This window comes from Eutrigla gurnardus (assembly GCF_963514095.1).
Source record: "Eutrigla gurnardus genome assembly, chromosome: 3".
Classification (NCBI taxonomy): domain Eukaryota; kingdom Metazoa; phylum Chordata; class Actinopteri; order Perciformes; family Triglidae; genus Eutrigla; species Eutrigla gurnardus.
Window position 1 is genome coordinate 19,723,691 of NC_139917.1, and position 27,001 is coordinate 19,750,691.

Genomic DNA, 27,001 nt, shown 5'->3' on the forward strand with positions numbered 1-27,001 from the left:
GCCTGTCGACAAGTAAAACGACCCGGACGTGTAAGCTAGGAAGAAACCAGCAAAGCAAACGCACCTGCCGTACTACCTGGCGCAAGGATACGCCACGCAACTCGGCTTTGGAAGTCGCCCTCTGGGTAGTTTTTCTTTCTATAAAAAAAATGTGTTCTTCCGCAGGATGATTTCGAAATAGTTTGCTTAAATTCTACACAAACTTTCAACAACATATTATTAGCCTACCAATTAGACGACTCGCCACTGACTTTGAAGAAATTATCAGTCTATCATTACATGTTCTCTGGCGCCCCCTGACGGTCAACGACTACATATGAGCTGGTGTAAAACAAATGGAAGACACGCCACAAATATATTTAATATTGTTTTTTATGCTTATGAAAAACAAGCAAAGCAAGATGTTCTACTGTTCACAATTGGCACATTATTGCTGCTCATCCAAGCTTAAACGCAGTGACTGATATAAAGTGCTTTTTTATAAATGTTGACTGTTGTTGCACTTACACGGTGTATATTGTAATGTGTTAGCGATGGCTATAACATAAAGAGAAATAACCTGTGGAGTGTAATAATAAAAAAAAACAACTGTCAAATCTGCATGGAATTTTTACCCAACTAAATTTTGAAAAAATGTGCACAAAGACATTTTATGCAGCTGCCATCACATGGGAAATTGTGTAATCACAATTTTCAAATAAGTGCATACAATTGATTTGACTTAAAAGTTGGAAAATTGAGGCCTCTGTAAATCCTTTATTTCTCAGTGGCTAATTTTTTCTTAAAACACATTAACTACAACTGCAAAGCAATATTTGCCAAAACTCTGCTCACAGACCAGAATCAAATTTTTACCCAGTGGGAATTCACATCCAGGAAGCACTGAGACCTGTTTGATTAGGCAAACTGCTGTTTTAAGTGTCACAGCTCCTGCTAGACGCCTCTGAGAGCCCCAATGGGACTGGATGTGGGAGCATCCGTCACCAGTCTCGTAGTGGTATGATGGGATCTTTATTATCCTGTAATGCGTCTAGACACTTCGCAGCAGCCAGTGTGGAGGTGAGATGCCAGACTGGGAGAAGTAGTTCCACCACCATGGTTTTTCCTCCCGCTCGATCCCTCCCTCATGTGCGTCTGTCTCGCTGTAGCGCTCAAACTGGTTGTATGGGTCGAATCGATCCCACGTGTCTACTGTGGGGAAGAGGTGGTCGTCGATATCGGGCTCTATGGGAACCTGGGAGCAGGATAAGGGAAATGGTGAGGATGGATAGCAGGGATAATGGATGATCGTCCATTTAGTATCACTGTGATTTGGACTTGTTTGTGTATATCTGCCCAGAGACTGTGGATGGAAATTAGCTAGTAACTTAATATGGTACAATACATCTCTACTGAAGCTAAAACATGCATGGGTAAAGGAATGTTAAAAAATTATATTTGAAAGGAATTGGTTGAATAAAGACAAAGATCCAACCTTCTCCAAGACAAAGTCGACACGTCCAGCCTTGTTCAGGTTGTGAGGCAGATAAACCTTCTTGCTGACCCTGGAGTAACCCTTGGCTGTGGCTGTCAGGATGTGAGTACCGGGGTTCAGGAGCCGCCAGTAGTCTCCATCTTCAGCTGAAAGGAGGGGAAGAGAACAATGAATGCTAAGGCTTAGCATGCTAACTTACAACAGCAAAGTCAACAGACTGATGTTGTTCTGCAGATGTATAATGTTTGCCATGCAGGACTGTGTTTACCTGTGGTGACATCTTTCCTAACCCCCCTGACAGAGATGGTTGCACCTTTTATCCTAGTTCCAAGAGAATCCTGAACTACTCCCTTTATCCCTCGATGGACCTGTTCAGGGACAGGAAGCACAATGGAAAGCCATATTATTTGCCTTGTACTTTAATTCTGGGTCAAGTTCTTGAGATGCCTTCATGCCCTGTCTTTATATGTGCTGTGTGATATTGTTTTTGTCAATTCCTGGTCTTTAAAACCTGCTTGCATCAAGTGTTCTACCAGCAAATTTGACTTGACACATGTCTTTTATTTTACAGTTTCATTGTCAATTATTCATCCTTCCACTATCAATTGAAATAAAAAATGCACTGTAAAAAAAATGTGCACATTTTAACACAAACTTGTCACCAAGCCACTCAAGCAGACACTTACAGACTCCATAAACGTCAGCAGAGCTTCCTTATTCCTTTTCCACTCTGGGTAAAGCTCAGCCTCGGATGGGAATTTGTCACAGCCAAGCTCCACTGTGATCTCCAGGCAATTAGTGTGCAAGTAGTTGAAGTCTGACATACCTGCAGGGGAGACGTGCGCATGCAATGAGAGGGGTAGAAAAACCAACTTAAACGCGGTTTAGTCTCGAGTTTGTAAAAGTGCTGTATCTCACCACCGGCAAAACTGTACCACAGTGCTCCATTGATGATGCCCCTAGTTCGGTAGAAGGAGGCTCCACACCTGTCTGTATCGTTGTTTGACATGGTTTCGTGGGCGTCTGCATAGGTACGAGCCAGCTGCTTGAGGACCTGAGCACAGTGTGTGGAGAGAGAGGGAACATGACAATCCAGCTGCACTTTTTCGGTGACCATAACCCTATTAATGGTGTCTCTCCCCCTGCAAACCTGTTCATCTGGAGTGGGTGAGAACATCCTCTCTTCATGCGGGTGTCTAGAGAAGTCAAAGGGATAGGAGACCACCAGATCCCCTCCGTGGAGGCTGGCAGACTGAACGAAGGGCAGAGACCTGATCCACTTCATCACTGCGTAGGTCTCTGGTGCCACCTACAGCCCAAAGGTAGGATTGTTTTGGGACCCAGCTTCAATGCATCTCCTGAGGATAAATCTCCATGAATCTGATGTATAAAAAAAAACATTCCCTTACCTTGCCAAACCAGTAGGCGTCAGGGATTGCGATGTGGTCAATGCGGTAGTACCTACTGCGGCGGTTCCGGTAGAAACTTGAGGTGAGGTCTGGAAAATTGCGGTTGAGGTCAATATTCTGGGCATTGGTCCGTCCATTGGTCCAACCATTCAACAAGTGACCCTGAAACATTTAGGTTCAAACAACTAAGAGTGTTACAACGTGGGACATGATTCAGGGTGGTGATGTGTAGACGTTAGTGGCAGCAGTGATTATATGAAGAAAACATTGAGCAAATTATAGGAATATTAGTCAGTAAGTACAGGAAGGACACCTGTTAGACTACTGCTGTTAATTCTGATGTTAACATGTAGACAAGACCGTATATCCGTCATGAGAAAAAGCAGCAAATAGAGTGGCAAACCACTATTTATACATATTAGAGGTGAGCACAACATGCATTTAATCCATCCAAACAGTCAAAAGGAGTTTTTTGATTATGCAAACGGTTGCACATTATTACATACTATAAAAATATGTATCGTATATGTTGCCCATATACTGCACAAATATGTTTGTACAGTATAAGTTTGAGGTTTCAATGTATTCTTTGATAAGAATACAGTAATTCAAAAAATGACTACAACACGTGCAATAGACATCATATACACAATATGCTGCACATTTCAATAATGTTTCAACCATGTATGTGTTGTGAATATTTGTATCATGAATGGTGAAGACCCATGCATATGAATCACATCTCTTGGAGTAAAGCTGTGTGTCGTAGTATGAAAACGTCAGACTACGGAGCATATCTTGATTGCTCATTGCATTTCATAGCGGACCTCACAACTCTTAACAGCCCCCTGTCAAATGAGTGCAACACTCATTTGAGCAACCATATACATACTGTATATGCATGCAGAGCTTGTTAGAGGCACAGCCTGACGCATTAGTGAATAAGTCCACAACGCTTTCCCTAAAAGGCTGCGTCAGTCCCGTTTGACGCACTTCCACAGGCTTGTCATATTGTCCACAGAAACTTGGTGTCAGTTTTTTGGACAATAAACAGAGCTGAGGGACATCTACAATTGCTAAACAGGCTAAGGAAGTGATGATTAGTGCTGAATTCTCTGGTGAGTGAAAACACAATGATTGGTGGAAGGTGGAGAACTCTGTGCCCAGTTTAGCAACTGAACCAGGACTGAAACACAACAGTAGTTACATCTAATAGGAGCCTGTCTTTTGTCTTCTTGTGTAAATTACAAAAATGGCAGGAAATGTTGTAGCCTAATCTTTGACAATCTTAGAGCAAATGCTATTGTTATCCTTGAGCACACCATCGTAAAAGCACAGTGTGTTCTTTTTCAAGATTATTTCAAATTGTCAGCCTCTATGTTCACAAAAAAGAGCTACAACATCGTCATAATGCTGCTTGATGGTGTCCAAATTACATCCCACAAACAATGTTGTAAGTCCCCCATCAGAGCTTCCACCTCCACAAATCAAGCCAAGCAGATAGAACAGCCAATGAGATTGAGAGCGGATAATGGCGGTTTGTCTTTTTTTTTTTTTCTCTCTTAACAATATTTACTTCCTGGTTGCTGAGCTCCGGGTCATTGTTATCCTCTACCTCTGAAGCAGCCAGCTCATAACCATCTGGATTCATGGAGGCCAAAAGATGGATGCGGGTGGTGTTGATGATGGTCTGAATTCGCTTGTTCCCCAGAATGTACTCTGAACACAGGTACTGGGCCATGTAGACGAGCAGCTGGCGGCCCAGCACCTCGTTCCCATGCATGTTAGCCACCAGCTTGACCTCGGGCTCCACTACAGTTTACACACAGAAACACGGTTAAAGCTGCAGTAATCGATTCGGCCACTTTGGGGCAGCAGAACAAGCTGTAAACACAACATTGGCACAATATCTCTTAAGAAAGTGCTAACAAACAGTTACAGCAGACACAAAGCGGCAGTAACATTCATTTGGAGTTGTCCATCTGATGATTGGTAGACTAATATTCACTCTCCTTTGTTGCTCTGTTTTGGTCTCCATCAACTCCTGAGGGAAACATCTGGCACTTTAGCGGCTAACGCTTACCAGCTAATCAGCTAACCTATCTTGTCTGCTATTTGGTGCTGGACAGGTAGTGTACAGCATTTTTCAGCTTCAGAGCTTTTAAACAAACAAAAAAAGCATCCATAAGACCAAAAAATGAGTTGAACAATGTTCAAGTGGCCAAAAATCCGGGAATAGGGGAGTCCGTAATTCTGGAGTAGGTTGTTATGTTGTATGTTGTCTATTTTTTAATCATTTCTTTTTGATATATGAACTCAAAACTCAGATCATTTGCACTGCGCTACCTTACTCACATAGCTCGTGCTGTCCTGGGTTGTTGCTGAACTCGATAACCAGCAGGTCCCTGCCCTCTGTGCTGCGTCCGATGCTGTAGACCTGAGAGATGTGGGAGCACTTGGCTGCTGTTCTCTTCAGCAGGCTGTACAGCTGGGCGTTGGAGGTGTAGGTGAACTGGATGATGGTGCTGGGCTCCTCGGGCGAGAGGCTGGACATTTCTTGCTCCTGTCTGGCTGGAGGAGGGGACGCCAGGATTTAGGGAAGGAGAGAAGGGTGCATTGTTTGTTTCGCGGGAACACGAGGGGATACAATTAGTCCAAGACAGTGTGACCTTTACCTTTCAGCAATGCCAGCGGGTCAAAGCAGCCCTCCTCATTGCTGGCAAAGAAGCGGTCACAATCCAGGAAGTAGGGCCAGGCCATTTTGATGGCTTCGAAGGCATGGCTGCAGTCCTTTCTCAGTGCTTCGCACGTGCTGCGGCAGGGTTTGATCATCTTGTCATCCTGGCAGGGCGAGGCAAGAACCGAACAGCCCACGAGACGTATCTCAGGGGAGCACTCCCCGTTGAGCAGGCCGTGGATGACGCTCAGCAGCAGGTACTCTGCTCCTGACTCCGCCTCCTCGTGACTCCGGTGGCCAAGGATGTTGGGGAATATGGTTCTGGAGTGGCAGCATTTTGACAAAAGTTGTTAAACAGCCCAGAATCAGTTAATAATGATATCTGAAGAATAACAGCAGTGGTTTAAAATGTATGGTTACAGTTTTTTTAGCTGGCACAGATTGGCTCACTCACACCAACTTCTAGCACCCACCTAGAGTACGCCATGTCATTACAGTACCCCAGGTTCAGATCTGAACAGGTAGCTGTGGGACAGAGAAGGCAGACACATCTGGTAACTCATATTAATGAAAATAAGTTTCAAAATAACCAAATCATTTTAGGGCTGAAAGATCTGTATCTTTCAGAGTACTAAAGAAACGACCAGGCAGGTGTTTCACAATGGAAAAGTACAGTATGGGTTTTTTTTAAGATCCATAAACCCTCCCTCTGTGGGTTGAGCTCCACTGCTGCAGCTGTTTCTCCTCTCAGAGAGGAGGCCTGTTGCATCTTGCAGAGGCACTTGGTATTTAAAACCCTATGGATTTACAGCACTAAAGTTAAGTCACCCATTTATTAACTGCTCATCCTGCTCTGGGGTGTTTGTGGCTGACAATGGGGCAGGGTGAAGCCTGGCCAGGCTCTCACAGGGCTGACACATAGAGAAAGACCCCCCCCCCCCCCCCTCTGAGTCAATTTAGAGTAATCAATTAACCTAAACTGCATGTATTTGGATTGTGGGAGGAATCTATTTTTTTTAAAGGATTTAATTAAACAAATATGCCACCTACGTTTGTCTCCGAGCGTGCTGCTGCTGCTGCTGCATATTCCTGTGCACAGAAACACAAGCCAAACAACACACATGAGGAAGCATGGAAATATGGGCTGAGTTACAAACAAAAAACTCTAGGGGGCGACATCACCAAAAGCAAGTCACAAGTCAGCTCGGGGCTTTTGATAAATCACCGTTTTTTTCGGTTAAAAAGAAAAATAGCAGGTGACAAATCTGCATGATAGCGACACTTTGATACAGACTTTGAGTGTAGAATGAAGGAAGCTGCAAGAGACTGGAGAACATTAAGAATTGATTATTTACAGCTTTTAAATTAGAGCGTGTTACTTGTGAGGCCAGGAGTCTACACATCACTGTCAGCTGTTTATTAAAAATGACCAGGAGCGTTGGAAGTGGTCTTAAATCGTATTGCTCATCCAAATTCTTCTTAACTTTTTTTTTTTTTTACAAACTTACCCATTATTCAATTTATTATAAGTATTCAATACAAACTACAAACTTATAGGAGATGTATTTTCCCAATAACTCATCTGTGCTAATTATACAGTAAGGACAAGAGAGAGAGAGAGAGAGAGAGAGAGAGAGAGAGAGAGAGAGAGAGAGAGAATACAATAAAATAAAGGTAATAAAAAAGTAATAATAACAATGGCCTTCAACGTCTGGTTCCTACACGCATCGTCCACATTTCCATGAAGCGTGTTTTGTTTTTGTTTCTAAAGTTGAGGTGACCTCACCTAGAAGCTCGTCTCCCGGGTGACATGTCTGCTGCGGGTCGCACCAACAACTTTTCGTCCAGGAGAGAAACAGCACCAAGAGTCCCGGATGCACGTTGGAGAGCATGTTGATGTGGCAGCGCAGACCGTGATTTTCGAAGCTGCAACTTCACCCTCCTTCCTCGCTGCCGGATGATACTTACCACCGCGAACAGCACGGAGACCTCCTTCCTTTGTCTGCGCGGAGGAGCATCCCTGACCCGAGGATTGTGGCTCGCTGCTGCTGTGCGTTACGAGCAAGCGCCGATCATATTTCACTGCAGAGAGCTGCGAGAGGGGGGGGCAACGTGAGGTAGAAACGTGGCTTGTGGGGGTGGGAGTGTGGAAAGTTCATGCCTGTTTGTTTGACACAATCGAGCTGCTGAGCTTGTTCACATTACCTGCATCAGTGGTTTCCAACATAGGGGGCAACACAAGTAAATACTTTTTTTTTTATAACATAGGAAATAGTTATTCTGTTGCCAAAAGTTGCCTTGTGACTTTTGCCTGTTCTTCTTTCACCTCTTCAGACTTCCTCCAAATGACTCATTCTCTCACAATGCACGAATCGCAAGCCAAAAGAGTTGGGAACCACTCCAACAACACAATGCAGAGTCGACTCATGGGTGTCTGTGGCACAGGAGTTTATTAATCATAACATCCTTACACTTATTTTTTACACTCCGCCTTTATTAACAGAAGCATTTCCCCAGTTCTTTCACCGAAAACATGAAGACCACTTAGGAACAAACTCAGGGTTTCTTCTTCATCCATTTACAGTGACTATAGCTGTGAGCCGTGGTTGTGCTCTTGGCAAACTGACGAGCCCCGTGGAAAACAGCGGTCTGTAGAGGCTCAAGAGGCCTTTGGCAGCCATCAGAGGTCAGCGCGCTCTCATTGAGTACACATTGCTGGGCGTCCTTCGCAGTTCTCCCAGTGGACGACGCTGTGGTCGATCCCCGTGTCAAAGTGGCACTGACTCCCCTCCGTTTGGAGGGCTGCTGCACTTCAAAGGCCCCGACATTTGACCTTCCCGCAGCCGTTGAATCGTTGAAATATTTGCCCGTCAAGCTCAGGTGATTCTGGCAATGCAGTTGTCGTCTGTGGTGTCCAGCGTGCTGCTGGTGCTGTGGACAGACAGCGAGTAGTGATTCTTTCTCAGAAGCCGGCTGATGATGCCAACCAGGACCTTCCTGTACTGGTGCCGCAGCAAACAGTAGACAAACGGGTCGCTGGACGTCTTGGCATAGGAGAGACATTTAGCTGTCATGCCCCAGTACCGGGGGATGTGCACGAAGGGCAACAACTCCACCAACCTGCAGGAGCAATACAAGGAGAAAAAGTAAATCCTGTCTCTGTTGTGCACGTGAATCTACAAAGTATCATAAATATGAGATCACAATTCATACATCTGAGTTAAGAAGTCATAATTATACAGTCATAGTTTTTTCTAGTTATGAAACAAACTATTGAAACTCTGTAGGTGTCAGATTTGTATAAATTTATTTTTGGCATTTTTTTAAGTAGCATAAATTTACTTCCATGGGCCTTAGCATAGCAGTCTTTATTAACTGTTACAATACATTTGAAATGTACTTATACATTTTAGCTGGTTACTGGTTTTGTGTAACAGATGCATGGATATGATCAATTGTATAATTGGACAGTTTAATGACATTCATTGTAATATCCCTGCAATAAATGTCCCCTTATTAAATCTCAGCGTGTTTATATGTTGATGCATGTGTAAATAAGGATGCATGTAGCACTAATATTGTAAGATAACAAACTATAATACTGAAAAACATTACTCTCAACACAGATTCAGTAACTCAGTTACAGTAACTCGTATGTAAATGACACACAGGTGTGCTCAGGATATTGTCTAGACTGGTCTCTAAGTCGGATGATTTATGTTCCACAATAAAACCCTGGACACGATCAATATGAACCAATTATTGTATCATGGCAGACACAGGAAATGGCAGTTTGAATTCCTTTAGGAGCATTATTGCAAAAAGCATGTTAAGTGAGACGAGTCATGTAGGAAGCATGTGATTAAAACATAAATAAAGGAGGCAGTTACCTTGTTATTACATAGGGTGAAAAGCAGAGGATGAAGGTACCGATGAAGATGCAGATCTTCTTAGTTGCCCGCTGCCTCCTCTTCTTCTGCTCGGCTAGACACCTCTCCCTCACACTGGTGGACACAAACAGATGGAATTAATAATCAATACAAATAGCAAGTCTTCATTAAAATATTCCCCCGAGAAAATATCCAGTGTACTTTACCTGGGGTGGATGTCCACCAGCAGGAGCAGAGTCTGCACCGTGATGACGTCTATCCTCTTGCAGTGGGACCGGGCCACCCTCAGCACCTTCAGGTAGGCGAAGCACAGGACGAGGAGGCAGATCGCGAAGCTGCTGCAGTGGAACAGCACCGTGAAGGTCGCGTAGGCGGCCAGCTGCGACCTCTGACCCCCGTCCAGGCGCACGGTGCACGACGCGTACGTGTGGCTATAGCCCCCCCAGTCCATGAGCAGCTGGGTCAGCGAGAAGGTGAGCGAGTGCAGCCAGGAGTACGCCACGATCAGGAGGGCGTCCCTGTAGCGCATCTTGCTGGCGTAGCTCAGCGGGAACACCACCGCGACCCACCTGTCCATGCTCAGCGCGGCCATGCTCAGCATCGCGTTGGCGGTCAGGAAAGTCTCCGCGAAGCTGACGGCTCGGCAGAACGGCGCGCCGAAGGGCTCCGCGCTCTCGGGCACTCCGAGGAAAGTGGCGGGCATGTTGATGACAGTGAGCAGGATGTTGGAGAAGGAGAGGTTCAGGGTGAAGACGCCCGGCACGTGGGATCTCAAGTCGGCGCTCTGGGTGAAACATAGCAGCACTGACAGGTTGGTCAGCAACGAGACGACAGCGATGACCACAATGGACACTTCCAGTAGGAACTCGGGTATGCTCATCTCTCGAGAGACTCGGCGTTAGCGGCGGGGACGATGCTGTGGGGAGTCCGCCATGCTCGCTTGCTCGTGCCCCGCTACCAGCTGGTCACTTTCCCGGCACACATGCCCCCCTCCAGAAGCGCGCGCGTTGTGAGCTCGAGGGCACGTGGGGAGAGCTGTCCAGTGCTGAAATGTGCCCCCCCAAAAACAAGCCTCCCTGATGTCACTCAGTGGCACGAGCTACTTTTTAAACTCATCCTGTGTTGAGTTAGAGATCCAGTGGAATGACGACCCCCCCGTCCTTCGGTGAAAAGCTGTGAAAATGATGACTTTAAATTACCACGGGTGCTCAGTGTTTACGCTCGATCATGCGCACAATCCAGGCGCCCCCTCTCTCGCTGGCAATGCCGTGCGCCCTGCACGTGCAGGCGGTAGCTGGCTCATGTGACGCTTGAACAATATTCATGCAAGCAGGAGATGGGGATGTGGTGGAGTGCGCGCACACACAAAAATCACATTCCCCCCCAAAAAATATTGCATTGTGTTTTGTTTTTTTTTGCACACGAGAACTGAGAATAGAAATATTGACTAGTGGTGTCTGTGTGTGTGTGTGTGTGTGTGTGTGTGTGTGTGTGTGTGTGTGTGTGTGTGTGTGCGTGTGTGTGAGTGAGAGAGTTACTCTTAACATCCTTTCTTTGACATACAGTATATTTCTACATATAACACCTTGCACATAGACCCAGTTAAACTGTCACAGATTGAGTCCATTCCCCAAAACATCAGGTGAAGCGTGCACACACACACACACACACACACACACACACACACACACACACACACACACACACACACACACACACACACACACACACACACACACACGTGCGCTCACACTCCCTCCCGGAGAAAAACTAATCTCCATGGCAACACAAAATCTCTGGTGGCTTCATCACTCTTTGAACTTCATCTTCTTTAGCGGCTGATTTGTGATGATCTGCCTGTAAGAAACCACTTCCACAGCGTGTTCATTTAAATACAAATATCAGGCACCATGTTGAGTATTATCTTTATTACGAATGCAGTTTGAGGAGAAGAAATACAAAAAATGGATTAAAGGGGGAGGAAGGACATGGAATTGCTGCATCACAATGCCTTACAGGCAGCTACAGTGGATTTCAGGTGGAAACTTCTTTAGAAAATTTCAAATGGCTATTAAACAAATCAAACTATGTAAATGCCAATAGGCTGTAACGCATCAGGAAAAAAAACACACTTCATTCAACTTCAAAACAAGTGAGAATGTATCAATCCACTCAAGGTTGTCATATAATACAGTAATACGATCTTGCCAAAAACAAAGCTGCCTCAGCAGCAGCTGAGTGATTTACAGCATTGTGTGTACTGGTAGTCCTGTTAGATATTACCCAAACACACCATCCTGTGTAATTCCTCCACTGTGGGTGCAGAGTAGCTAGGTGGTCGGAGATGCACTCAGCTTTGTTACAACTATGGGCCCCTATTGGCCGGGGGCCAGTTAAGATTAGTGTCAGTCAGTTCAATGTCAGTATAAATCTGGCAATAACAGGTGTTTCAATGCACCCACTGATTCCTTGAGCTTGCTGCTGTAACTGGCCACCCAAACTATAATGCAGTTTGCTGCAGCAGAATGCGAGATTAGCCTGACAGACACAGAGGTGCACACTCACTCACTCACTCACTCACTCACTCACTGACTCACTCACTGACTCACTCACTCACTCACTCACTCACTCACTCACTCACTCACTCACTCACTCACTCACTCACTCACTCACTCACTCACTCAAGGACGCACTCAAGGATGCACGCCGACCGATTGCATGATCCTCCCGGCAGGGATAATGAAATACACTAAAACGGTGACTCATTCTTGGTCGATAAACAATTAATTCAGCAAAAAGCGAACAATTTGACCATTTAACTCATATTTCTTAATTTAATGTTTGAATAAAAAAGGAATGCATATAGCCTGCCAATGTAAATTGTTTTTCCCACTCTGATTGATTTGTTGTCATTTAGCCATTTGAAACCTTCCGTACCGTCATATGTATGATGGAGCGGTGTGTGCGGCGGAATGCGTGGGCAGCTACTTCCTCAGTACGTACACATTATGTACAGTGTGTTCGTCTGTGGACATGAAGGCGGGCTGTGCAGCTTTTCTCCCCAGCAGCTGCCCACATTTATCCCGCCTGTCCCCAAAGGCTTCATCTACATTCGGATCATTAACAAGCTCTTAGAAGATCACATTTACCGTATATGCAGTAAATCGCCCAATAAGCTGCCCTTTTTGTTGTCACCTATCCCTGAGCTTGTTATCTTAATTGCTCCTTAGCAGTGAAGTAAAAAAAAACCTTTGTTGCTAAGAAAGAGAGAGAGAGAGAGAGAGAGAGAGAGAGAGAGAGAGAGAGAGAGAGAAAAAGAGAGGAAGAGAGAGAATGAGAAATCACCCCCCAGCCAGGAGGAACCCTCTCAGTTGTCACGTGTATACTCCGGGTTCCCAGGGCTGGAAAGGCTGTTATGCAAGCAACAGACTGCTGATGGCAGAAGCACTTAAGAAGTCCCATTAGCAGGCGAGGGGTCCATCCGACTTCCCCCTAAGCCACTGCCCCTGGCTCTGTGACTTTGTGTACAAACGGTGAGTGTGCACGCCTTTACATAACATCACAATTCCTATAGTCGGCAACACAATATGGAGCTCCCTCATCACCTTTACATCGCCTGTAAAGGTTTTTACTCTCTGCCCATCCATCCATCCATCCATCCATCCTTCCTCAGTCCTTCTGAGCCCCGGTTCTCCGCTGACTCATTGACTTTTTCTAGGTTTCCCCTTTAAACTGGAAAATCAACATTTGAACACGTCCCCGGGTTCCTCGTGACCAAGAGAAGAGAATCACTCCATTTTGGCAGCAGTGACCCCGATCTGTCGTCTCGATTCAACTCACTTCTACGCTCAAAAGACCTGAGAGCGAGGCGTTTTGCAGAGGTGACGGCAGCGCGCCCTCCGTCCAGAGACGATGACGCTGACGGCGATGATGCTGATGAGAGAAGAATGACAGATGTGGGAGGGGAGATAATGTGAGGTAGAAAACATGAAGGAAACAAATGTCATGGGTGAGTGTTTGTGGAGCGTGGGAGCGCGGGTGTAAAAATAGGTCTCGGCACTGTGAGCTACGGAGCAAGCGCTCCACAGAAACGTTAACTCGCACAGACACTCACATGCCCAGACACACACAAAGACTCACTTTCATCCATGCTCTCTGTCACTCCCCCCTCCCCTCCCCGCCTCCATCTCCCGCTTTAGCTCACTCTCCGTCACGTGTTAGCGGTATGGGAGCCTGACTGGGTGTGTGTGTGTTGATGTAAATATGGGAGACACTTTGTTTCACACACACTCGATGATAACATGAACCTGAGTTCGCTTTAAAGGAAGGAAACCCGGCTGATATGACATAAATCTAAAGCCACATACAGATATTTAACTTTGAGTTTAAAAATATAATAAATACCACAAATATCACTCATATTTATTTAGCTGTTTCACAATGTATCTATTTTTTCCGCCCTTTTTTTCTGCCCTGGCTCTGCACCAACGTTCTTCATCAACCGAATGGAAATCTTTTTATCTGTCCACATACACTCGCCGAACATCTGCAGTTTGTTTTCAGCAGCGATGTTTGAAGTTGGTGCTGTTCATCTGAACGTGTTGTAAACAAGGTCTGCAGAGCGCTGAGTTGATGTTTATGACATCATGACTAATCTTCAGTATTGATGATTTTTTGTGCAATGTTTGTGTGATGTTTTTTTCCGGTATTTGTATCGGTGCATGACATTTTATGTATGCATGCTGCTGCCGTTGTGTCACACGTTTTTGTGATGGGGAAACTAAAGACAAAAAGCTCTTTCATGTATGTACTTTGTCAGAAGGAAAACAACCAGATGTGAGTTGTTGTTGTCATCAGTTAGAACAAAACATGAGGATATATTGCACAGCTTCAAGCGGCAGTGCAGAGCACTTATCCCCCTCTGGTATGTGAGAGGGAGTGATTCTCACATGGGAGAGAGAGGCCATAGCGATGGAGCAGCTGTACGATGGATATGGTGGAAAACCAACAAGCGTCCAAGAAAGGTTTCTGGAGTGGATGCTCAGATAAAATTAGAAACTCGGCATTGAGAGGAAGGGTTAAAGTCAAAGAAAATTGCATAAGGAGGCTTGAAAAGAGCACTCACCTGCTGGCATATGCCAGTGTGGGAAAGTTGCTACAGAATGCAGAATTCAATAACTCCACTGGAAAATACTTGTGCTTTCCCCCGATGGCAACAGGTATAATGAGGATTTCACTCACCCCGACCTTTATGTAAAACAAAAAGAAGGATTGTTTATCCCAGAAAACATTAGACAACAGCCACGGTACAATAAATGGTTCATTTACTTTATGTTTACATGTCACACTCCACCCTCTGTATACGCAGTCCATTCTGCCATCTTATTCTAGTTAACCTCATTGTGTTTTCCCTATTGTTTTTGCCATCCACCAATGAGCTTATTGTTTATGACAATTCTGGCGCCCACTCCTATCCAATAAAGAACATGTGGTTCTTATCCGAGATTTTATTCGAGTTATCCAACATTACAGCCCGTGTTTTCCCTGGCCAGCTCGTTGTTTATTTTCACAAATGTGTGCTCCAGGCGTTTCCTGTTGTGCTTTTAACTCCTGGATGCCATATCCTAAGAAAACTGTCAGGAAACAGTATTGTTTTGCAACTATGATGACCTCAGTGCACCACCGCATGTATTCCTCGGAAACATAGTGACACTGCAGCAAAAGCTGTCGGGCTACAAGCAAATATTTGTTAGACATAACTGACAAAAAGCAAAATATCCAACAGGAGAGGAAGACTTTCTTCTAATACAATCCTGGTTTCTATGTGACACCAAACCTCCAGATTACTTTATTATTATTCACACTAAATAAACTGCACAGGCAGAAGGGGTGATTAAGACTGCTTATACACATTAAACGCACCAACACACACAATCCACGAGCTTACGCCACACATACACTTACAGTAATATCACCTATGTGAGTGCACTCACATGCAGAGGTCACAACCAGAGGACATGCAGATAAATCATTAACATCCCAAGAAATCCTCCCAAGAGTGAGAAAGAAGAGGAGTTGGAGGGGGAAATGTAATGTAATGGAAAGGCAGGAAAGACTGGATTTATGAAGAAAGACAGACATTGAAAAAGAGCGATGGGAGGAGAAGGCATGAGTCAGCAATCTGCCAGAAAGAGGGAGTTGCGAGACAGAGGAAGGGCTTGCGAGATTAAGCTATCGCTTCGGAGCCCTGAAAAAAGAATTTCTCTGTCTCTCTCTCTGTGTTTGTGTGTGTGTGTGTGTGTGTCATTTCCTCGGCAGGGTGTACGTGAGGCCATCCATTCCTGAGGAATTTGTGTCAAACCACAGCAAAGCACTGGCTTCTATATCAGTTTTAAAAGAGATTTGCTGAATACTTTTGCTCAGAGCATGACATAAATACTTGAATTCCCAAGATATAGTTTATTCCATTTCAATTTCTTGCCAAGCAGCCGAGGTAGATTTGAGAACAGCGATACCACCTACTCATGTCTGCAGTATTGGGCCACAGCTTGCAGGCAGGTCACCTAGCCTAGCATGGACGCAGGGGGAAACAGCTAGCCTGAGAGCCTGCTATCTATAATATACACACGTCTCAAGTTCACTATTTAACATGTTAACACAAACAGAAAGGTGTTTATATTACAGTATTTTAACTCTTGGAAGTCACTGTTCCTGCCCGCTGGTTGAAAATAAACACATGACTACAGCCTAGTGTCATAAACCAAAGCAAAAACCCCAAAAAACATTCTCCAAAAAAAAAAAAAACATCAAACCAATCCTAAACTTCCTGCGATGCAAGGTCAGGTGACCCTGTGCACTAGGTCCTGACAAATATTTCCCTTGAGGTAATTGAAAACAATTCAAATGTAAAAGTATTTTAAAAAATAGCTAAAAAACGCCACTAACAGTAATCAACCAATCTTCTCCTTTTGGACAGAAAGCTGTTTGGATAGACTGAAAGCACAAACAGGTGAGTCATCAGACACACTTCAGTCCAATAACAACCAGAGTATCTCCAGAGAAGGACTCAGTAAAAACAGATCAAACCTTGCCAGGAATCCCTGGAATTCCAGCCCTCGATAAATCTTCCAAAACGATGTGGCCTCTGGAAAACAAAATATTCCGTGTAATATGTCATCAAGAATTTCTTACACTGTGTCACATTTGTGGAGATGGAGGCACAGTTTAATGTCCGGCAGAATACTCAACACGACAACACATGGATCTACTTAGCTTTTCCAAGAATAATTGCACAGTTTTGTTGCATTGCATGAGAGACTGTATTATTGCATGTTTAGTTTTGCGTGTGTGTGCGGTGGGTGGAAAGACTTTCTTATTTTCTGCTCAAAACTTCTCTTCGGTTTTCCTTGTCAGAAGGAAGTTGCCCACGGTAGTTTTGGGTCAGTAAAGTGCTGAGTCACAAAGTGAGAGTTGGATTCCAGACAGATGGAAGTAGTTAGGCCTGTACTACTGTAATGCCACAGTGTAACAGGATTTTTTTTTTTATCGGGTCCAATCTGTCTGTAGCTCTGCTGCCATGCCAGATGCTCCAGTCTGCCATCTGTGTCCCCAAAGTTCCTCCAACTCACAACTTTACTGTCATATAGAAATGTCAGTATATACTGGGAAAAATACCCAACGTCAAATTACTCATTAAACAGAAAGGTTCATTTCATCCATCCATCCAACCATCATCTGTAACCTCTTATCCTATTCAGGGTCACGGGGGGCTGGAGCCGATAGGCTTACATTGGGGGAAGGCAGGGTACATCCTGGACAGGTCGCCATTCTATCACAGGGCTGACACATAAGCCTCTTTTACACTGATGTTGATTCTTTAATGTATAATCATCTGTAAATAAGAGCCATAGTGTTTTTGTTGCAGCCGTTCATATGACATATTTGGCGTGTCTTCTGCACAGAGTCTGTTGCACCGCTACGCTTCTACAGTAGCCCAGAATGGACAAACCAAACCATATTGACAGGGTCGTTGGCTCCTACACGCTTCAAACAGAACCAACCGAGAAGCCGTCATTAGAATCTGATCGGAAAAGGGAAGCCACTTTTTTTTTTGACTTGACAGGTGACTGGATTCACCATCGGCCAATCAGACTCTAGTCTGAAGTCAGTTGGGAGAAGTGCATGTTTTCCATTGGGAAAAGCATTTAGTTCTTTGCTCTTCTTTCAATTAAGAAATCCTATCCATTGCTGAGAACTGGTGCTAATGCAGCATCTATGCTAACCTAGGGAGATGCCATTGTCTGAATGAACGTGCCAAAGTCACGCAAACTTCTGCTCTTTCCATCAAAGAAATGCTTGCTATATACTATACGCTATACGCTAACCACTTTAGTAGCCGCCATTCTGTGTCTTGCATGCATGTAAACCAGGCCAGCAGCTCCTGACCGTGCTCTGGTTTACTGGACAAAACTAATTTCTTGTACGGGACAGACCACTTTAAAAGTTAGGTAAAGCTCAGATAAAAAAAGATGTAAAACAATCAAATCTGTTATATCTTTGACAGAACATTTTTTCATTCATGTAGGTGTTCAGTTATGGTTTTCTGTCACTTCCTGTTTTATTTTGTACTTACATTTGCCTCTCATTTCAGACATCTTCACTTCCTGTCCTCCTGTGTTCCCACCTGTTTGCTCTGCCCTGATTAGTTACACCTGGGCCCTCGTCTGTATTTGCCTTAACATAAGATAGGTTTTTAAAATATAGCAGCAGACCACAGGTGTTTATACCAGGGTTGCCAACTCTCACGCTCCTGGCGTGACACTCACGCTTGCCGGGACAGCGTGAGATTGATGGTGAAAGCGTTAGTGTCACGCCAGGAGCGTGAGAGTTGGCAACCCAGGTTTATACTGGTCCAAAAAGGTTCCTTATAACAAATAGTGGTCACAATTATAGCTTTGGTGTCTGAGATATCCTGATTTTTTTTTAAAAAAGAATGCTTTATCCCAGCATTTCTTTGGACCCTCCCTGACCATGAACTCCAAACCTCCAGTTTATTATTTGTAGTCTCCACACCCAAGCCAAGATAACCCTGATGACATCACCACAACATAAATACAAGGTAGTACAAACGTTCCAAAATCTAGTATATTCATACCTGTATTGTCGTGTCCTTCACTGGTAATACTAGGGCTTCATGCAGTGCCCTCTAGTTAACATCACCCAGTCAGAAACCGGAGCTATATGCGGACTGCTTCGGCAGCTATACTTCACATATAGAGTAGCCTTCTAATCAGTCCATCAGTTGCCACGTCAGGAGCAATGCTTATACCCACCACTCCATCTAGTGGCCTATTTGGGAATGATAATTTGGGTTGAATTCCAACCAGACTTCTAGATGGTGAGAACTTCATTAATCCATGAACAGGGCTTTATGGGAAATGTTCTGTATATGAAGAGCCATGTATTTGATGCACACGTATCCTGATTTTAGCAGAGAAACTTGCGGTGTGAGATGTTTTGATTTGTGAGCTCGGTGACACCATTTCAGTATAGTGTCAGTTTAAGAACAAGCAGCTGTGTCCCAGCTGTGTCCCCTGTCTGCCCCACTGAAGTAGTCCGGTGCTCTGCTTTGACAATATGTCTTGGCAAGGAGACAAGCAAATACTTCACTCTTCAACAACTGGGTTAGCAACACACACACACACACACACACACACACACACACACACACACACACACACACACACAGACAGACCCCTGCTGGTTGATATGGTAGTAATTTGTCCATCTGTCTTCACTCAGCCCATTTCCCCTTTTTTCCTTCATCTCTGTCCCAAATCTCTTTTCTATTGCCCATCGTCCTTCTGTGTATGTCATTCAGTGTCGCAGCCAATAATAACATGACACAGTCTTCATTCAAGTAAGCAGGGAGGATTATATGTCTGGGACCAGTTTATGAACTGTGTCCACACAGGCACATGGGTTCATCATGGGAGGAGACTTCAAATCTAAAGTGACACTGTCCTAGAAGGCCCAGATCAACCATACATGATTTCATTTTGTTCTATTTTTAAGCATACGCTGCCAAGCTGGGTTTTGTCATCTGTTTCAAGCTTGATTTGGATTATCTTAAAAAAAAAAACACCAACAAAGCAACCCCACAAGAAGTTTCTGTCCTCAGCTTCAAGGTTCATAAAACATTGTGCATGAGGATTTCCATCACTAAAACAGAAGAGCGTAAAAGTGTATTTTTCTAGAAACAGCAGCACTTTGCAGCGTGTGTGTGTGTGTGTGTGTGTGTGTGTCTAAGTGTCAGCTGAGGTTTGTTTGAATTATAAATCAATCGTAAACAAAGGAGTGTGCTGAACAGGCAAATTCATACCAGTGTACAACTGCTTGTTTGGGAGCTTCAATTCTGAAATTCTTTGAACATCATACGCAGTCTTTGGAGGATTGTGATAATCTACTGCATTTATTAAGAGTCTCAATGATAAAACACACCCAATATTTAGCAATAGTCCATCAAACAAAATATAGACAGCACAGGTCCATATGGGAGCTTCTTCTGCTCCCATATGGACACAGATCTAACACACCAAAAAGGCAAAGGTTGAATGGCAAAATAGATTTGCAAAAGAGAGACAGACAGAGAGAGAGTCATAAAGAAGATTTTAATGCTTACAAAACTGTCCAAGTATGTGAGATATGGGTGTGAGAATACACACATCAGCGCAGTGTCTCTGAGTCACAGAGCTGGTGTTTTGGAAAGTATCTCGCTATGAACGTCGAGAAGAAAACTTTTTTTTCGATGAGGGTCAAGAAATGTCTGGAATATTCAATTTGGATGAGAATAAAAGGGTTGAAGGACGCAAATATGATCTTCCCAGGGCTGGATGTAAATGCTCTAAGCTGGGGGTTGATCGGGACGAGGTCTGCCTTCCTGTCTACATCTCGGACCGTGGCCTCCTATGCATCGCCGTCGTGGAGCTGCACCTGCAGCCGGGGCCTACCTGTCACCGTGGCAACTGTGGTTACCACGTGAGCGCTGGTCACAATCATCCCTGAGTGGTTCACGATGAAACCAGAGCCACTGCATAGATGCATGTGGTGACCAGACAAGGGATGTCTGGTGGCAGAGAGAGGAAGCAGACAATCTTATTTTTTTTTTTTAAATATTTATGCAAAATAAGTATGAGAATAAACACATACACATCAAACAATGATACTGCATAGGCTGCCATCTAGCGGCGACAAAACACATAACATTCCAAAGCAGCCGTCCAGTTTAAGACCTGCACTATTTTGCACTGAATTGGTGAATGACACCTTGAAACATAAAGTAACATAATGCCCAAATGTAAAACAAGAAAAAAAAAGAGAATAGATTATGTTATTGTTTGCGTAATTATATTCATATAGTATTGCTATTTTCTATAGATTCTCCTTATACCTACAATAAAAAATAAGTAACATTTATTTAAAGTGGCAGTCCGTAACGTTTTTATTTATTTAATTGTCTTTTAAGTTACTATCTATCAAAGAGGGAGTTAAAACGATGGTAATTGATCATGTGACCTGTAACAATAGGAATTATTGTTAGGAACCTTTATTTAGTCAGTGTTACACACGGACATGTTTTGATTGGATGTTATGGAGGTAATAGAACAGAGCCGGTAATAATGAGCAGATTAAGAATAGGACATACTTAATGTGGTGATAGCATGTCCTGGATATGAAAGGGAGAGGGAGATAATGATTAGAGGGTTGCGGAAGGTAGGAGTGAGGGAAATTCATTTTAACAGTATTATAGAATGTGGGGAATCGAGGGAAGGGAGGAGAATCATCTTCAGATAGCTAGTATCAACTGGATTAATTAAAAGGATGTAGAAGAGGAGGAACGAGAGAAGTAAAGTCCAGCAGATGGCGGTAAATACAACACTAAGGATGCCGACTGCCATTAAACACCAACGAAGAAGAGGAAGAAGAAGACGGACATGTTTTGAAGTGACACCACCAGAGTTTCCGGACCGAGCTGAATGTACTTTACGCGCTAAAGTTAAATAACGTTTGTAAGCCAGCAGGGTTAAACAGTAAGAACAGTGTACGCTTCGTGTGAAGACGTAACAGACTTTAACATGGTGGCAGCGGAAGAGGACTCGCTCTGAGTACGTAAACGTTTTCTCCGGTCGGAAGAGAGTTACTTGATGCTAGTTTTTAGCCGCTAGCGTGAGACTGCCGTTTGCCGTCATGGAGGGACTGAAGCCGCCGCAGACGCCGTGTTTGGACTCCAGCAACCTTTCTAAAACGTGGAAGAATTGGAGGGAAGAGTTTGCTCTCTATGTGGACCTGACAATGGCCGAGGCTGATGATAAACAGAAGGTAAAACTGTTCAGCTATCTTGTCGGCGAGAGCGGCAGAGAACTTTTGGATACACTGATGGGCGACACAGCTAAGGATGCATGGAAGATAGAGGACGTAATCACAAAGTTTGATGATCACTGCGACCCCAGCGTGAATGAGATTGTGGAACGCTATCGTTTCTTCACGAGAAACCAGGGCGCCAGTGAAAATATAGACGGTTATGTCGCGGAACTGAGATTGTTGGCAAAAACATGCAACTTTGGGACTTTGAGAGACTCGCTCATACGTGATAGGATTGTGTGTGGCGGCAGCAACACGGCTACGAGAGAGAGACTGTTGCGGGAGAAAATCCTGACACTGGACACGTGTTTGCAACTGTGCAGAGCCGCGGAGCTCTCTAATGGCAGGAACACACCGGCCCAACCGTTGGACGAAGCAATGGCTACGTGGAGCGAAGAGACGGAAGAGCAGCTGATTGGAATGGTGGAGGAGAGACCACCACTGTACAATATAACTCTTCAATGCTACTCCAACCGGATTACGAAGGATAAACTGTGGCGTGAGATCGAAAGCGAGCTTCATCTTCCAGGTAAGATTTCTTTCTTCTGCACAACTTGCAATCAATTTATTAGCACGGCAATGCACGAAAAACAAGACAGCGGTAGCAGGCATGCAATTGTCTGAAAATAGTCAACAAAAGATCGGTTAATCGTTGCTCTGTACACAAAATACGAGTGTTTGTTGTTGGTATTCCGTTTGATGTTGCTAGACTTGCTTGACTAGCGTAAATCGGACATGCGAAAGGGGACATATCATTAAAGTGTTTTTTGGTGCATTTCAGGCAAAGACGTTCGGAGGAAGTGGGATAACCTCCGTACCACTTACAATCGGTATAAAAAACCGGCGCCTTCAGGAAGCTCAGGGGCACCGAGGACGGCCAGGCAACTGTGGATCCTCAGTCGGCTGCAATTTATTGAGCCACACACCAAGAGGAAGGAGAGCACGTCCAACCTCACTCACAAGGTAATTTGTCATCTCTGCCTACGAATTATAATTATATATGTCAACGCCTTCTGCTGTATGCATTGCACATGCTAAACAGCACCTCCCATTTAACTGTTTTATTATTTCTGCTCTTTGTACAGATTTTTTTTAATATTTTGTGTGCAAATAGTAAATTAAGAATTTCATTGCCCGGAATTGAATTGAATCTTGAATGAATAGGAGGATACCATGGTATTAAACCCACCCTTGTTCTTTTGTTTAGGAATTGTGTGATGATGCTGCACAGACGTCGACACCTGGGTCATCTGAGGACACGAGCATGTCGGCCTGTACGTCTCCGGAGCTCGAGTTGGACATCTCAAATGTTTTGGGGTTCACCTCTGGTGGTGCTGACCAAAGCCAGAGCACGCCAGCAAAGCGGAAAAAGAAGGGTCAGGGTGTGCCTGTGGAGGATGAGGTGCTCATGAACTATGTCCGTGAAGCGCTGGGGAAGACAGCTACTGAGGATCGCATTTCGCTGTTTACCGGGCACCTGGCTGCCCGGATGCGCATGCTCCCGGAGGATCGGCTCATCCAGATTGAGTATGATATTCAGAGCCTGATGTACAAGTACTCACAACCAGTAACTGACTGACATCAGTCCTCTATTTGAAAGGACATAGGTCCTCTATTTGTGCCCTTTTTTTATTCACTTTACATTTATACACTTTGTTGTTTATTCACTGCTCTTGTACGCATGGTACGACACTAATAAGATGAATAAACCTTTTTTGTGATAAGCTGTTGTCTTCTTGTCTCCTTTGTTCTATATTTGTACATAGGCTATATGCAGGGATGTAGTGGTAAAATAAAATGTGGGAAAACTATGAATTTGGTGGTCAGGGATATATTGCACTGATGTTTGAACAAGACATTTAGAACGTCTAATAATAACCAGTACTATAAAATAGTCCTGGAGCGCACAATTGCACACATAGGTGACATAGTATTATTTTGACGTGTTAGAAGTCACATTTGATGCAAAACTTGTGTTATTAGGTGAATATTGAAAGGTGGGTAAACTCTGTTTACTTGCTAAATAGAGATAGTCTTTTCAGGCTACACTTGGCATCTCAATAAAGCCTCATCTGGGTTGTCACAGACGTTGATAAATGCTCTCATTTGGCATCAGAATGCAGGCCAATTGGTGTTGTCTATGTGATGTGCCATGTTTACATTTGTATGGAGTGGATGCCTATGCACTACGAAGTGACCAGTCAACCGTTAAGGACAGTTGTCTGGTCATCTATTCACATGTAGTGGCTGAGACACATTCCAGTATCCCCTGTAACCAGGAGGTGTAATAAGAGGCATGTGTTTAGTATTTTCAGTACACTTTTTGCAAAATGATGTTGCTGGTTACTTGCAGACTGCAAGACATTTTGTGTGAAACCTCTTGAAGTGGATAAATGTTACTGGTGGTTGGATATAAACAGCTGCATGTTCACTGCAGCTGTGACACTAGTGTGCAGTGGTGGAAAGAAAGAAAAAAAATAAAGACAAAATCATTGACAGTGGAACATTTTGTTATCTTTATTGCTCATTAGTTTCAAGCACACAGATCTTTTCATGAACGGTCAAACTTTGTCCCACTGAAAAGGCACAGCACCACAGTCAGACATGAAATACTGACACAGGTTATCTCTTGTCTGTTTGGCTCTGGTAGACGCATTTGTGGCCCGTGGCAGGGAGGCTTGCTGTAGTGCAGGGTCTTCTCGCCATCTTCCAGGTAAAATGGCATTATCTGGTCCCTCTCTATCCACAATGTCTGCCATATACACCTCGCAGTTCTCAGTCCTCAAAAAGTTGTGCAAAGCACAGCAGGCCAGAACAATGTTCTCTACTTTGGCAGTGTCCTGGATGTTTATTGTGGTTAGCAGGATTCTGAACCGGCTGGCCAGGATGCCGAAGGCATTTTCGACCACCCTCCGAGCTCTTGAAAGCCTGTAGTTGAAGACACGCTGTGCAGGGGCGAGCCCGCGATGTGGATATGGTTTCATGAGGTACTCCTTCAAAGGAAATGCCTCGTCCGCCACAATGCAATATGGCGAGAGCTGGTCAGAACCAGGAAGTGGGGCAGGGGCAGGTATGTTGGTGGTTCGGTTCTCCAGCGCTAAGGTGCACCCAGCAAACACCCCACCATCGGATATCCTTCCTTGGCACCCAACATCTACATACAGGAACCTGTAGTTGCTGTCCACCATTGCCATCAGAACCACGGAAAAGTGGTGCTTGTAGTTGGAGAAGGTAGATCCAGATCCTGGCGGAGGGCGAATGTTGATGTGTTTCCCATCAAGCGCTCCAATGCAGTTTGGGAAGTTCCACTGGGACACGAATCCAGTGGCTACCTGCTGCCACTCGAGTGCCGTGTCTGGGCACTGAAAAACAAAGAAAACAAAGGTGAATTCTCGGCCAATTTAGTTGTAACAAACAGTGATAGTGACAAACAGAGACACAAGTGTGGGGTTTGTTTACCAGCCATAGACAGCAACATGCGTGCTAAAATACAATCATCTGTTAACATCATTAGATAAAGCTTGTAAACATACCTTTAAATATTTTCCTTTCAGCACTCGGTAGATAGCTTCACATGTTTCAGGAACAAATTGGCGGATTGTGGATACACCCATTCTGAACTGGCAGGAAAGGCTCCGGAAGCTTTCCCCTGCAAAAGAAACGAACATCTCGGTTTAGTTTGTGCAATTCTTCATGCATAGCAACAAAAGGCAAATTATGTCGTCAGTTTATATTCATTTATTGACATTACAAACCGTGTAAAGTGAGGTTTAATTACCTGTTGCGAGGAAGCGCAGGGTGACCATCAGACGCTCTCCGGCAGATATTGAATCCCGGTAGTTTGTGTTTTTACGCTGAATAATTGGTCTGATTGCTTCCTCCAACATCTGAAACTGTGCAGGGAACATCTGTGCAAAATTTCGGAAATCGACAGGTTCGTTCATCGCCAGTTCCCGACACAAATTCGGATACGCTCCTTGTGTCTGCCGCTGTTGGATCCACGACTTCACCCACTTGGTGCGGTTTCTCCGTATTACTCGTTCCCTACTGAGACGACGTCTTCGTAAAATAATGAGCCCGAGAGCACACAACGCGAGTGTCTCCCTAGCCAGAGTCATCTTTCCAGAAATGCCAAGTATTTAGTCCACAAAGGTCTTCTCGAGTCGAACGAATACTGAACCCTGTGTGCATTGTTTTTATCTGCACTCCGTTCCGTCATTTCCTGTTTTCCTGTTTTGGAGTACTGGCACGAGACTAGCGCCGCCCGCTGTTAAGGAGGCTTATTGCATCTCGCGCAAGCGCAGAACGTACACGCTGCTGTGTTGTCGGAAGCACGTCGAAGCGGTGTGTACAACGCAACTTTTCTGCCGAACGGGTCAGACGAGAGGCAACAGAGTGGTCGGAGAGTGGTCGGATAAGGCAGTTGGACGTCTTGGCGGTGTGTGGGGACCTTAAGACCTGCACTATTTTGCACTGAATTGGTGAATGACATCTTGAAACATAAAGTAACATAATGCCCAAATGTAAAACAAGAAAAAAAAAAAAAAAGAATAGCTTATGTTATTGTTTGCGTAATTCTATTCATATAGTATTGCTATTTTCTATAGATTCTCCTTATACCTACAATAAAAAAATAAGCAACATTTGTTTAAAGTGGCAGTCCGTAAGGTTTTTATTTATTTAATTGTCTTTTAAGTTACTATCTATCAAAGAGGGAGTTAAAACGATGGTAATTGATCATGTGACCTGTAACAATAGGAAATATTGTTAGGAACCTTTATTTAGTTCAGTGTTACACACAGATATGTTTTGATGGGACGTTATGGAGGTAATAGAACAGAGCCGGTAATAATTAGCAGATTAAGAATAGGACATAATAAACTGAACAGCACACTTAATGTGGTGATAACATGTCCTGGATATGAAAGGGAGAGGGAGATAATGACTAGAGGGTTGCGTAAGGAAGGAGTGAGGGGAATTAATTTTAACAGTATTATAGAATGTGGAAAATCGAGGGAAGGGAGGAGAATCATCTTCAGATAGCTAGTATCAACTGGATTAATTAAAAGGATGTAGAAGAGGAGGAACGGGAGAAGTAAAGGCCAGCAGATGGCGGTAAATGCAACACTAA

At 44.2% G+C, this 27,001-nt stretch overlaps 4 protein-coding genes across 6 annotated transcripts; 1 reads left to right on the top strand and 3 right to left on the bottom strand.

The window, feature by feature from the left end:
* Positions 1-355: 355 nt before the first annotated feature.
* On the bottom strand, positions 356-7,625 carry cpz (carboxypeptidase Z). 2 transcript variants are annotated; one of them, XM_084006137.1, is made up of 13 exons: positions 7,347-7,625; positions 6,611-6,649; positions 6,034-6,085; positions 5,559-5,881; positions 5,239-5,454; positions 4,499-4,695; positions 2,884-3,045; positions 2,625-2,783; positions 2,393-2,528; positions 2,161-2,300; positions 1,743-1,842; positions 1,475-1,620; positions 356-1,234 (listed from the first exon to the last, which is right to left on the bottom strand). In XM_084006137.1, exons 1-13 carry the CDS (start codon positions 7,450-7,452, stop codon positions 1,031-1,033), a joined length of 1,980 nt encoding a protein of 659 aa, XP_083862263.1. In that variant the 5' UTR covers positions 7,453-7,625; the 3' UTR covers positions 356-1,030. The 2 variants fall into 2 exon arrangements, with proteins under 2 accessions (XP_083862263.1, XP_083862262.1); XM_084006136.1 differs by having other exon boundaries at positions 4,460-4,695.
* Positions 7,626-8,033: 408 nt separating this feature from the next.
* gpr78a (G protein-coupled receptor 78a) lies at positions 8,034-10,597 on the bottom strand. Its single transcript, XM_084005105.1, has 3 exons — positions 9,657-10,597; positions 9,451-9,564; positions 8,034-8,680 (listed from the first exon to the last, which is right to left on the bottom strand). Exons 1-3 carry the CDS (start codon positions 10,328-10,330, stop codon positions 8,437-8,439), a joined length of 1,032 nt encoding a protein of 343 aa, XP_083861231.1. The 5' UTR covers positions 10,331-10,597; the 3' UTR covers positions 8,034-8,436.
* A 10,855-nt stretch (positions 10,598-21,452) lies between these two features.
* On the top strand, positions 21,453-23,611 carry LOC311010713 (uncharacterized protein). 2 transcript variants are annotated; one of them, XM_084005302.1, is made up of 4 exons: positions 21,692-21,828; positions 22,194-22,399; positions 22,652-22,833; positions 23,078-23,610. In XM_084005302.1, exons 1-4 carry the CDS (start codon positions 21,815-21,817, stop codon positions 23,447-23,449), a joined length of 774 nt encoding a protein of 257 aa, XP_083861428.1. In that variant the 5' UTR covers positions 21,692-21,814; the 3' UTR covers positions 23,450-23,610. The 2 variants fall into 2 exon arrangements, with proteins under 2 accessions (XP_083861427.1, XP_083861428.1); XM_084005301.1 differs by having other exon boundaries at positions 21,453-22,399; positions 23,078-23,611.
* Positions 23,612-24,370: 759 nt separating this feature from the next.
* LOC311010859 (uncharacterized protein) lies at positions 24,371-26,237 on the bottom strand. Its single transcript, XM_084005502.1, has 3 exons — positions 25,649-26,237; positions 25,404-25,519; positions 24,371-25,232 (listed from the first exon to the last, which is right to left on the bottom strand). Exons 1-3 carry the CDS (start codon positions 25,986-25,988, stop codon positions 24,432-24,434), a joined length of 1,257 nt encoding a protein of 418 aa, XP_083861628.1. The 5' UTR covers positions 25,989-26,237; the 3' UTR covers positions 24,371-24,431.
* Positions 26,238-27,001: the final 764 nt, after the last annotated feature.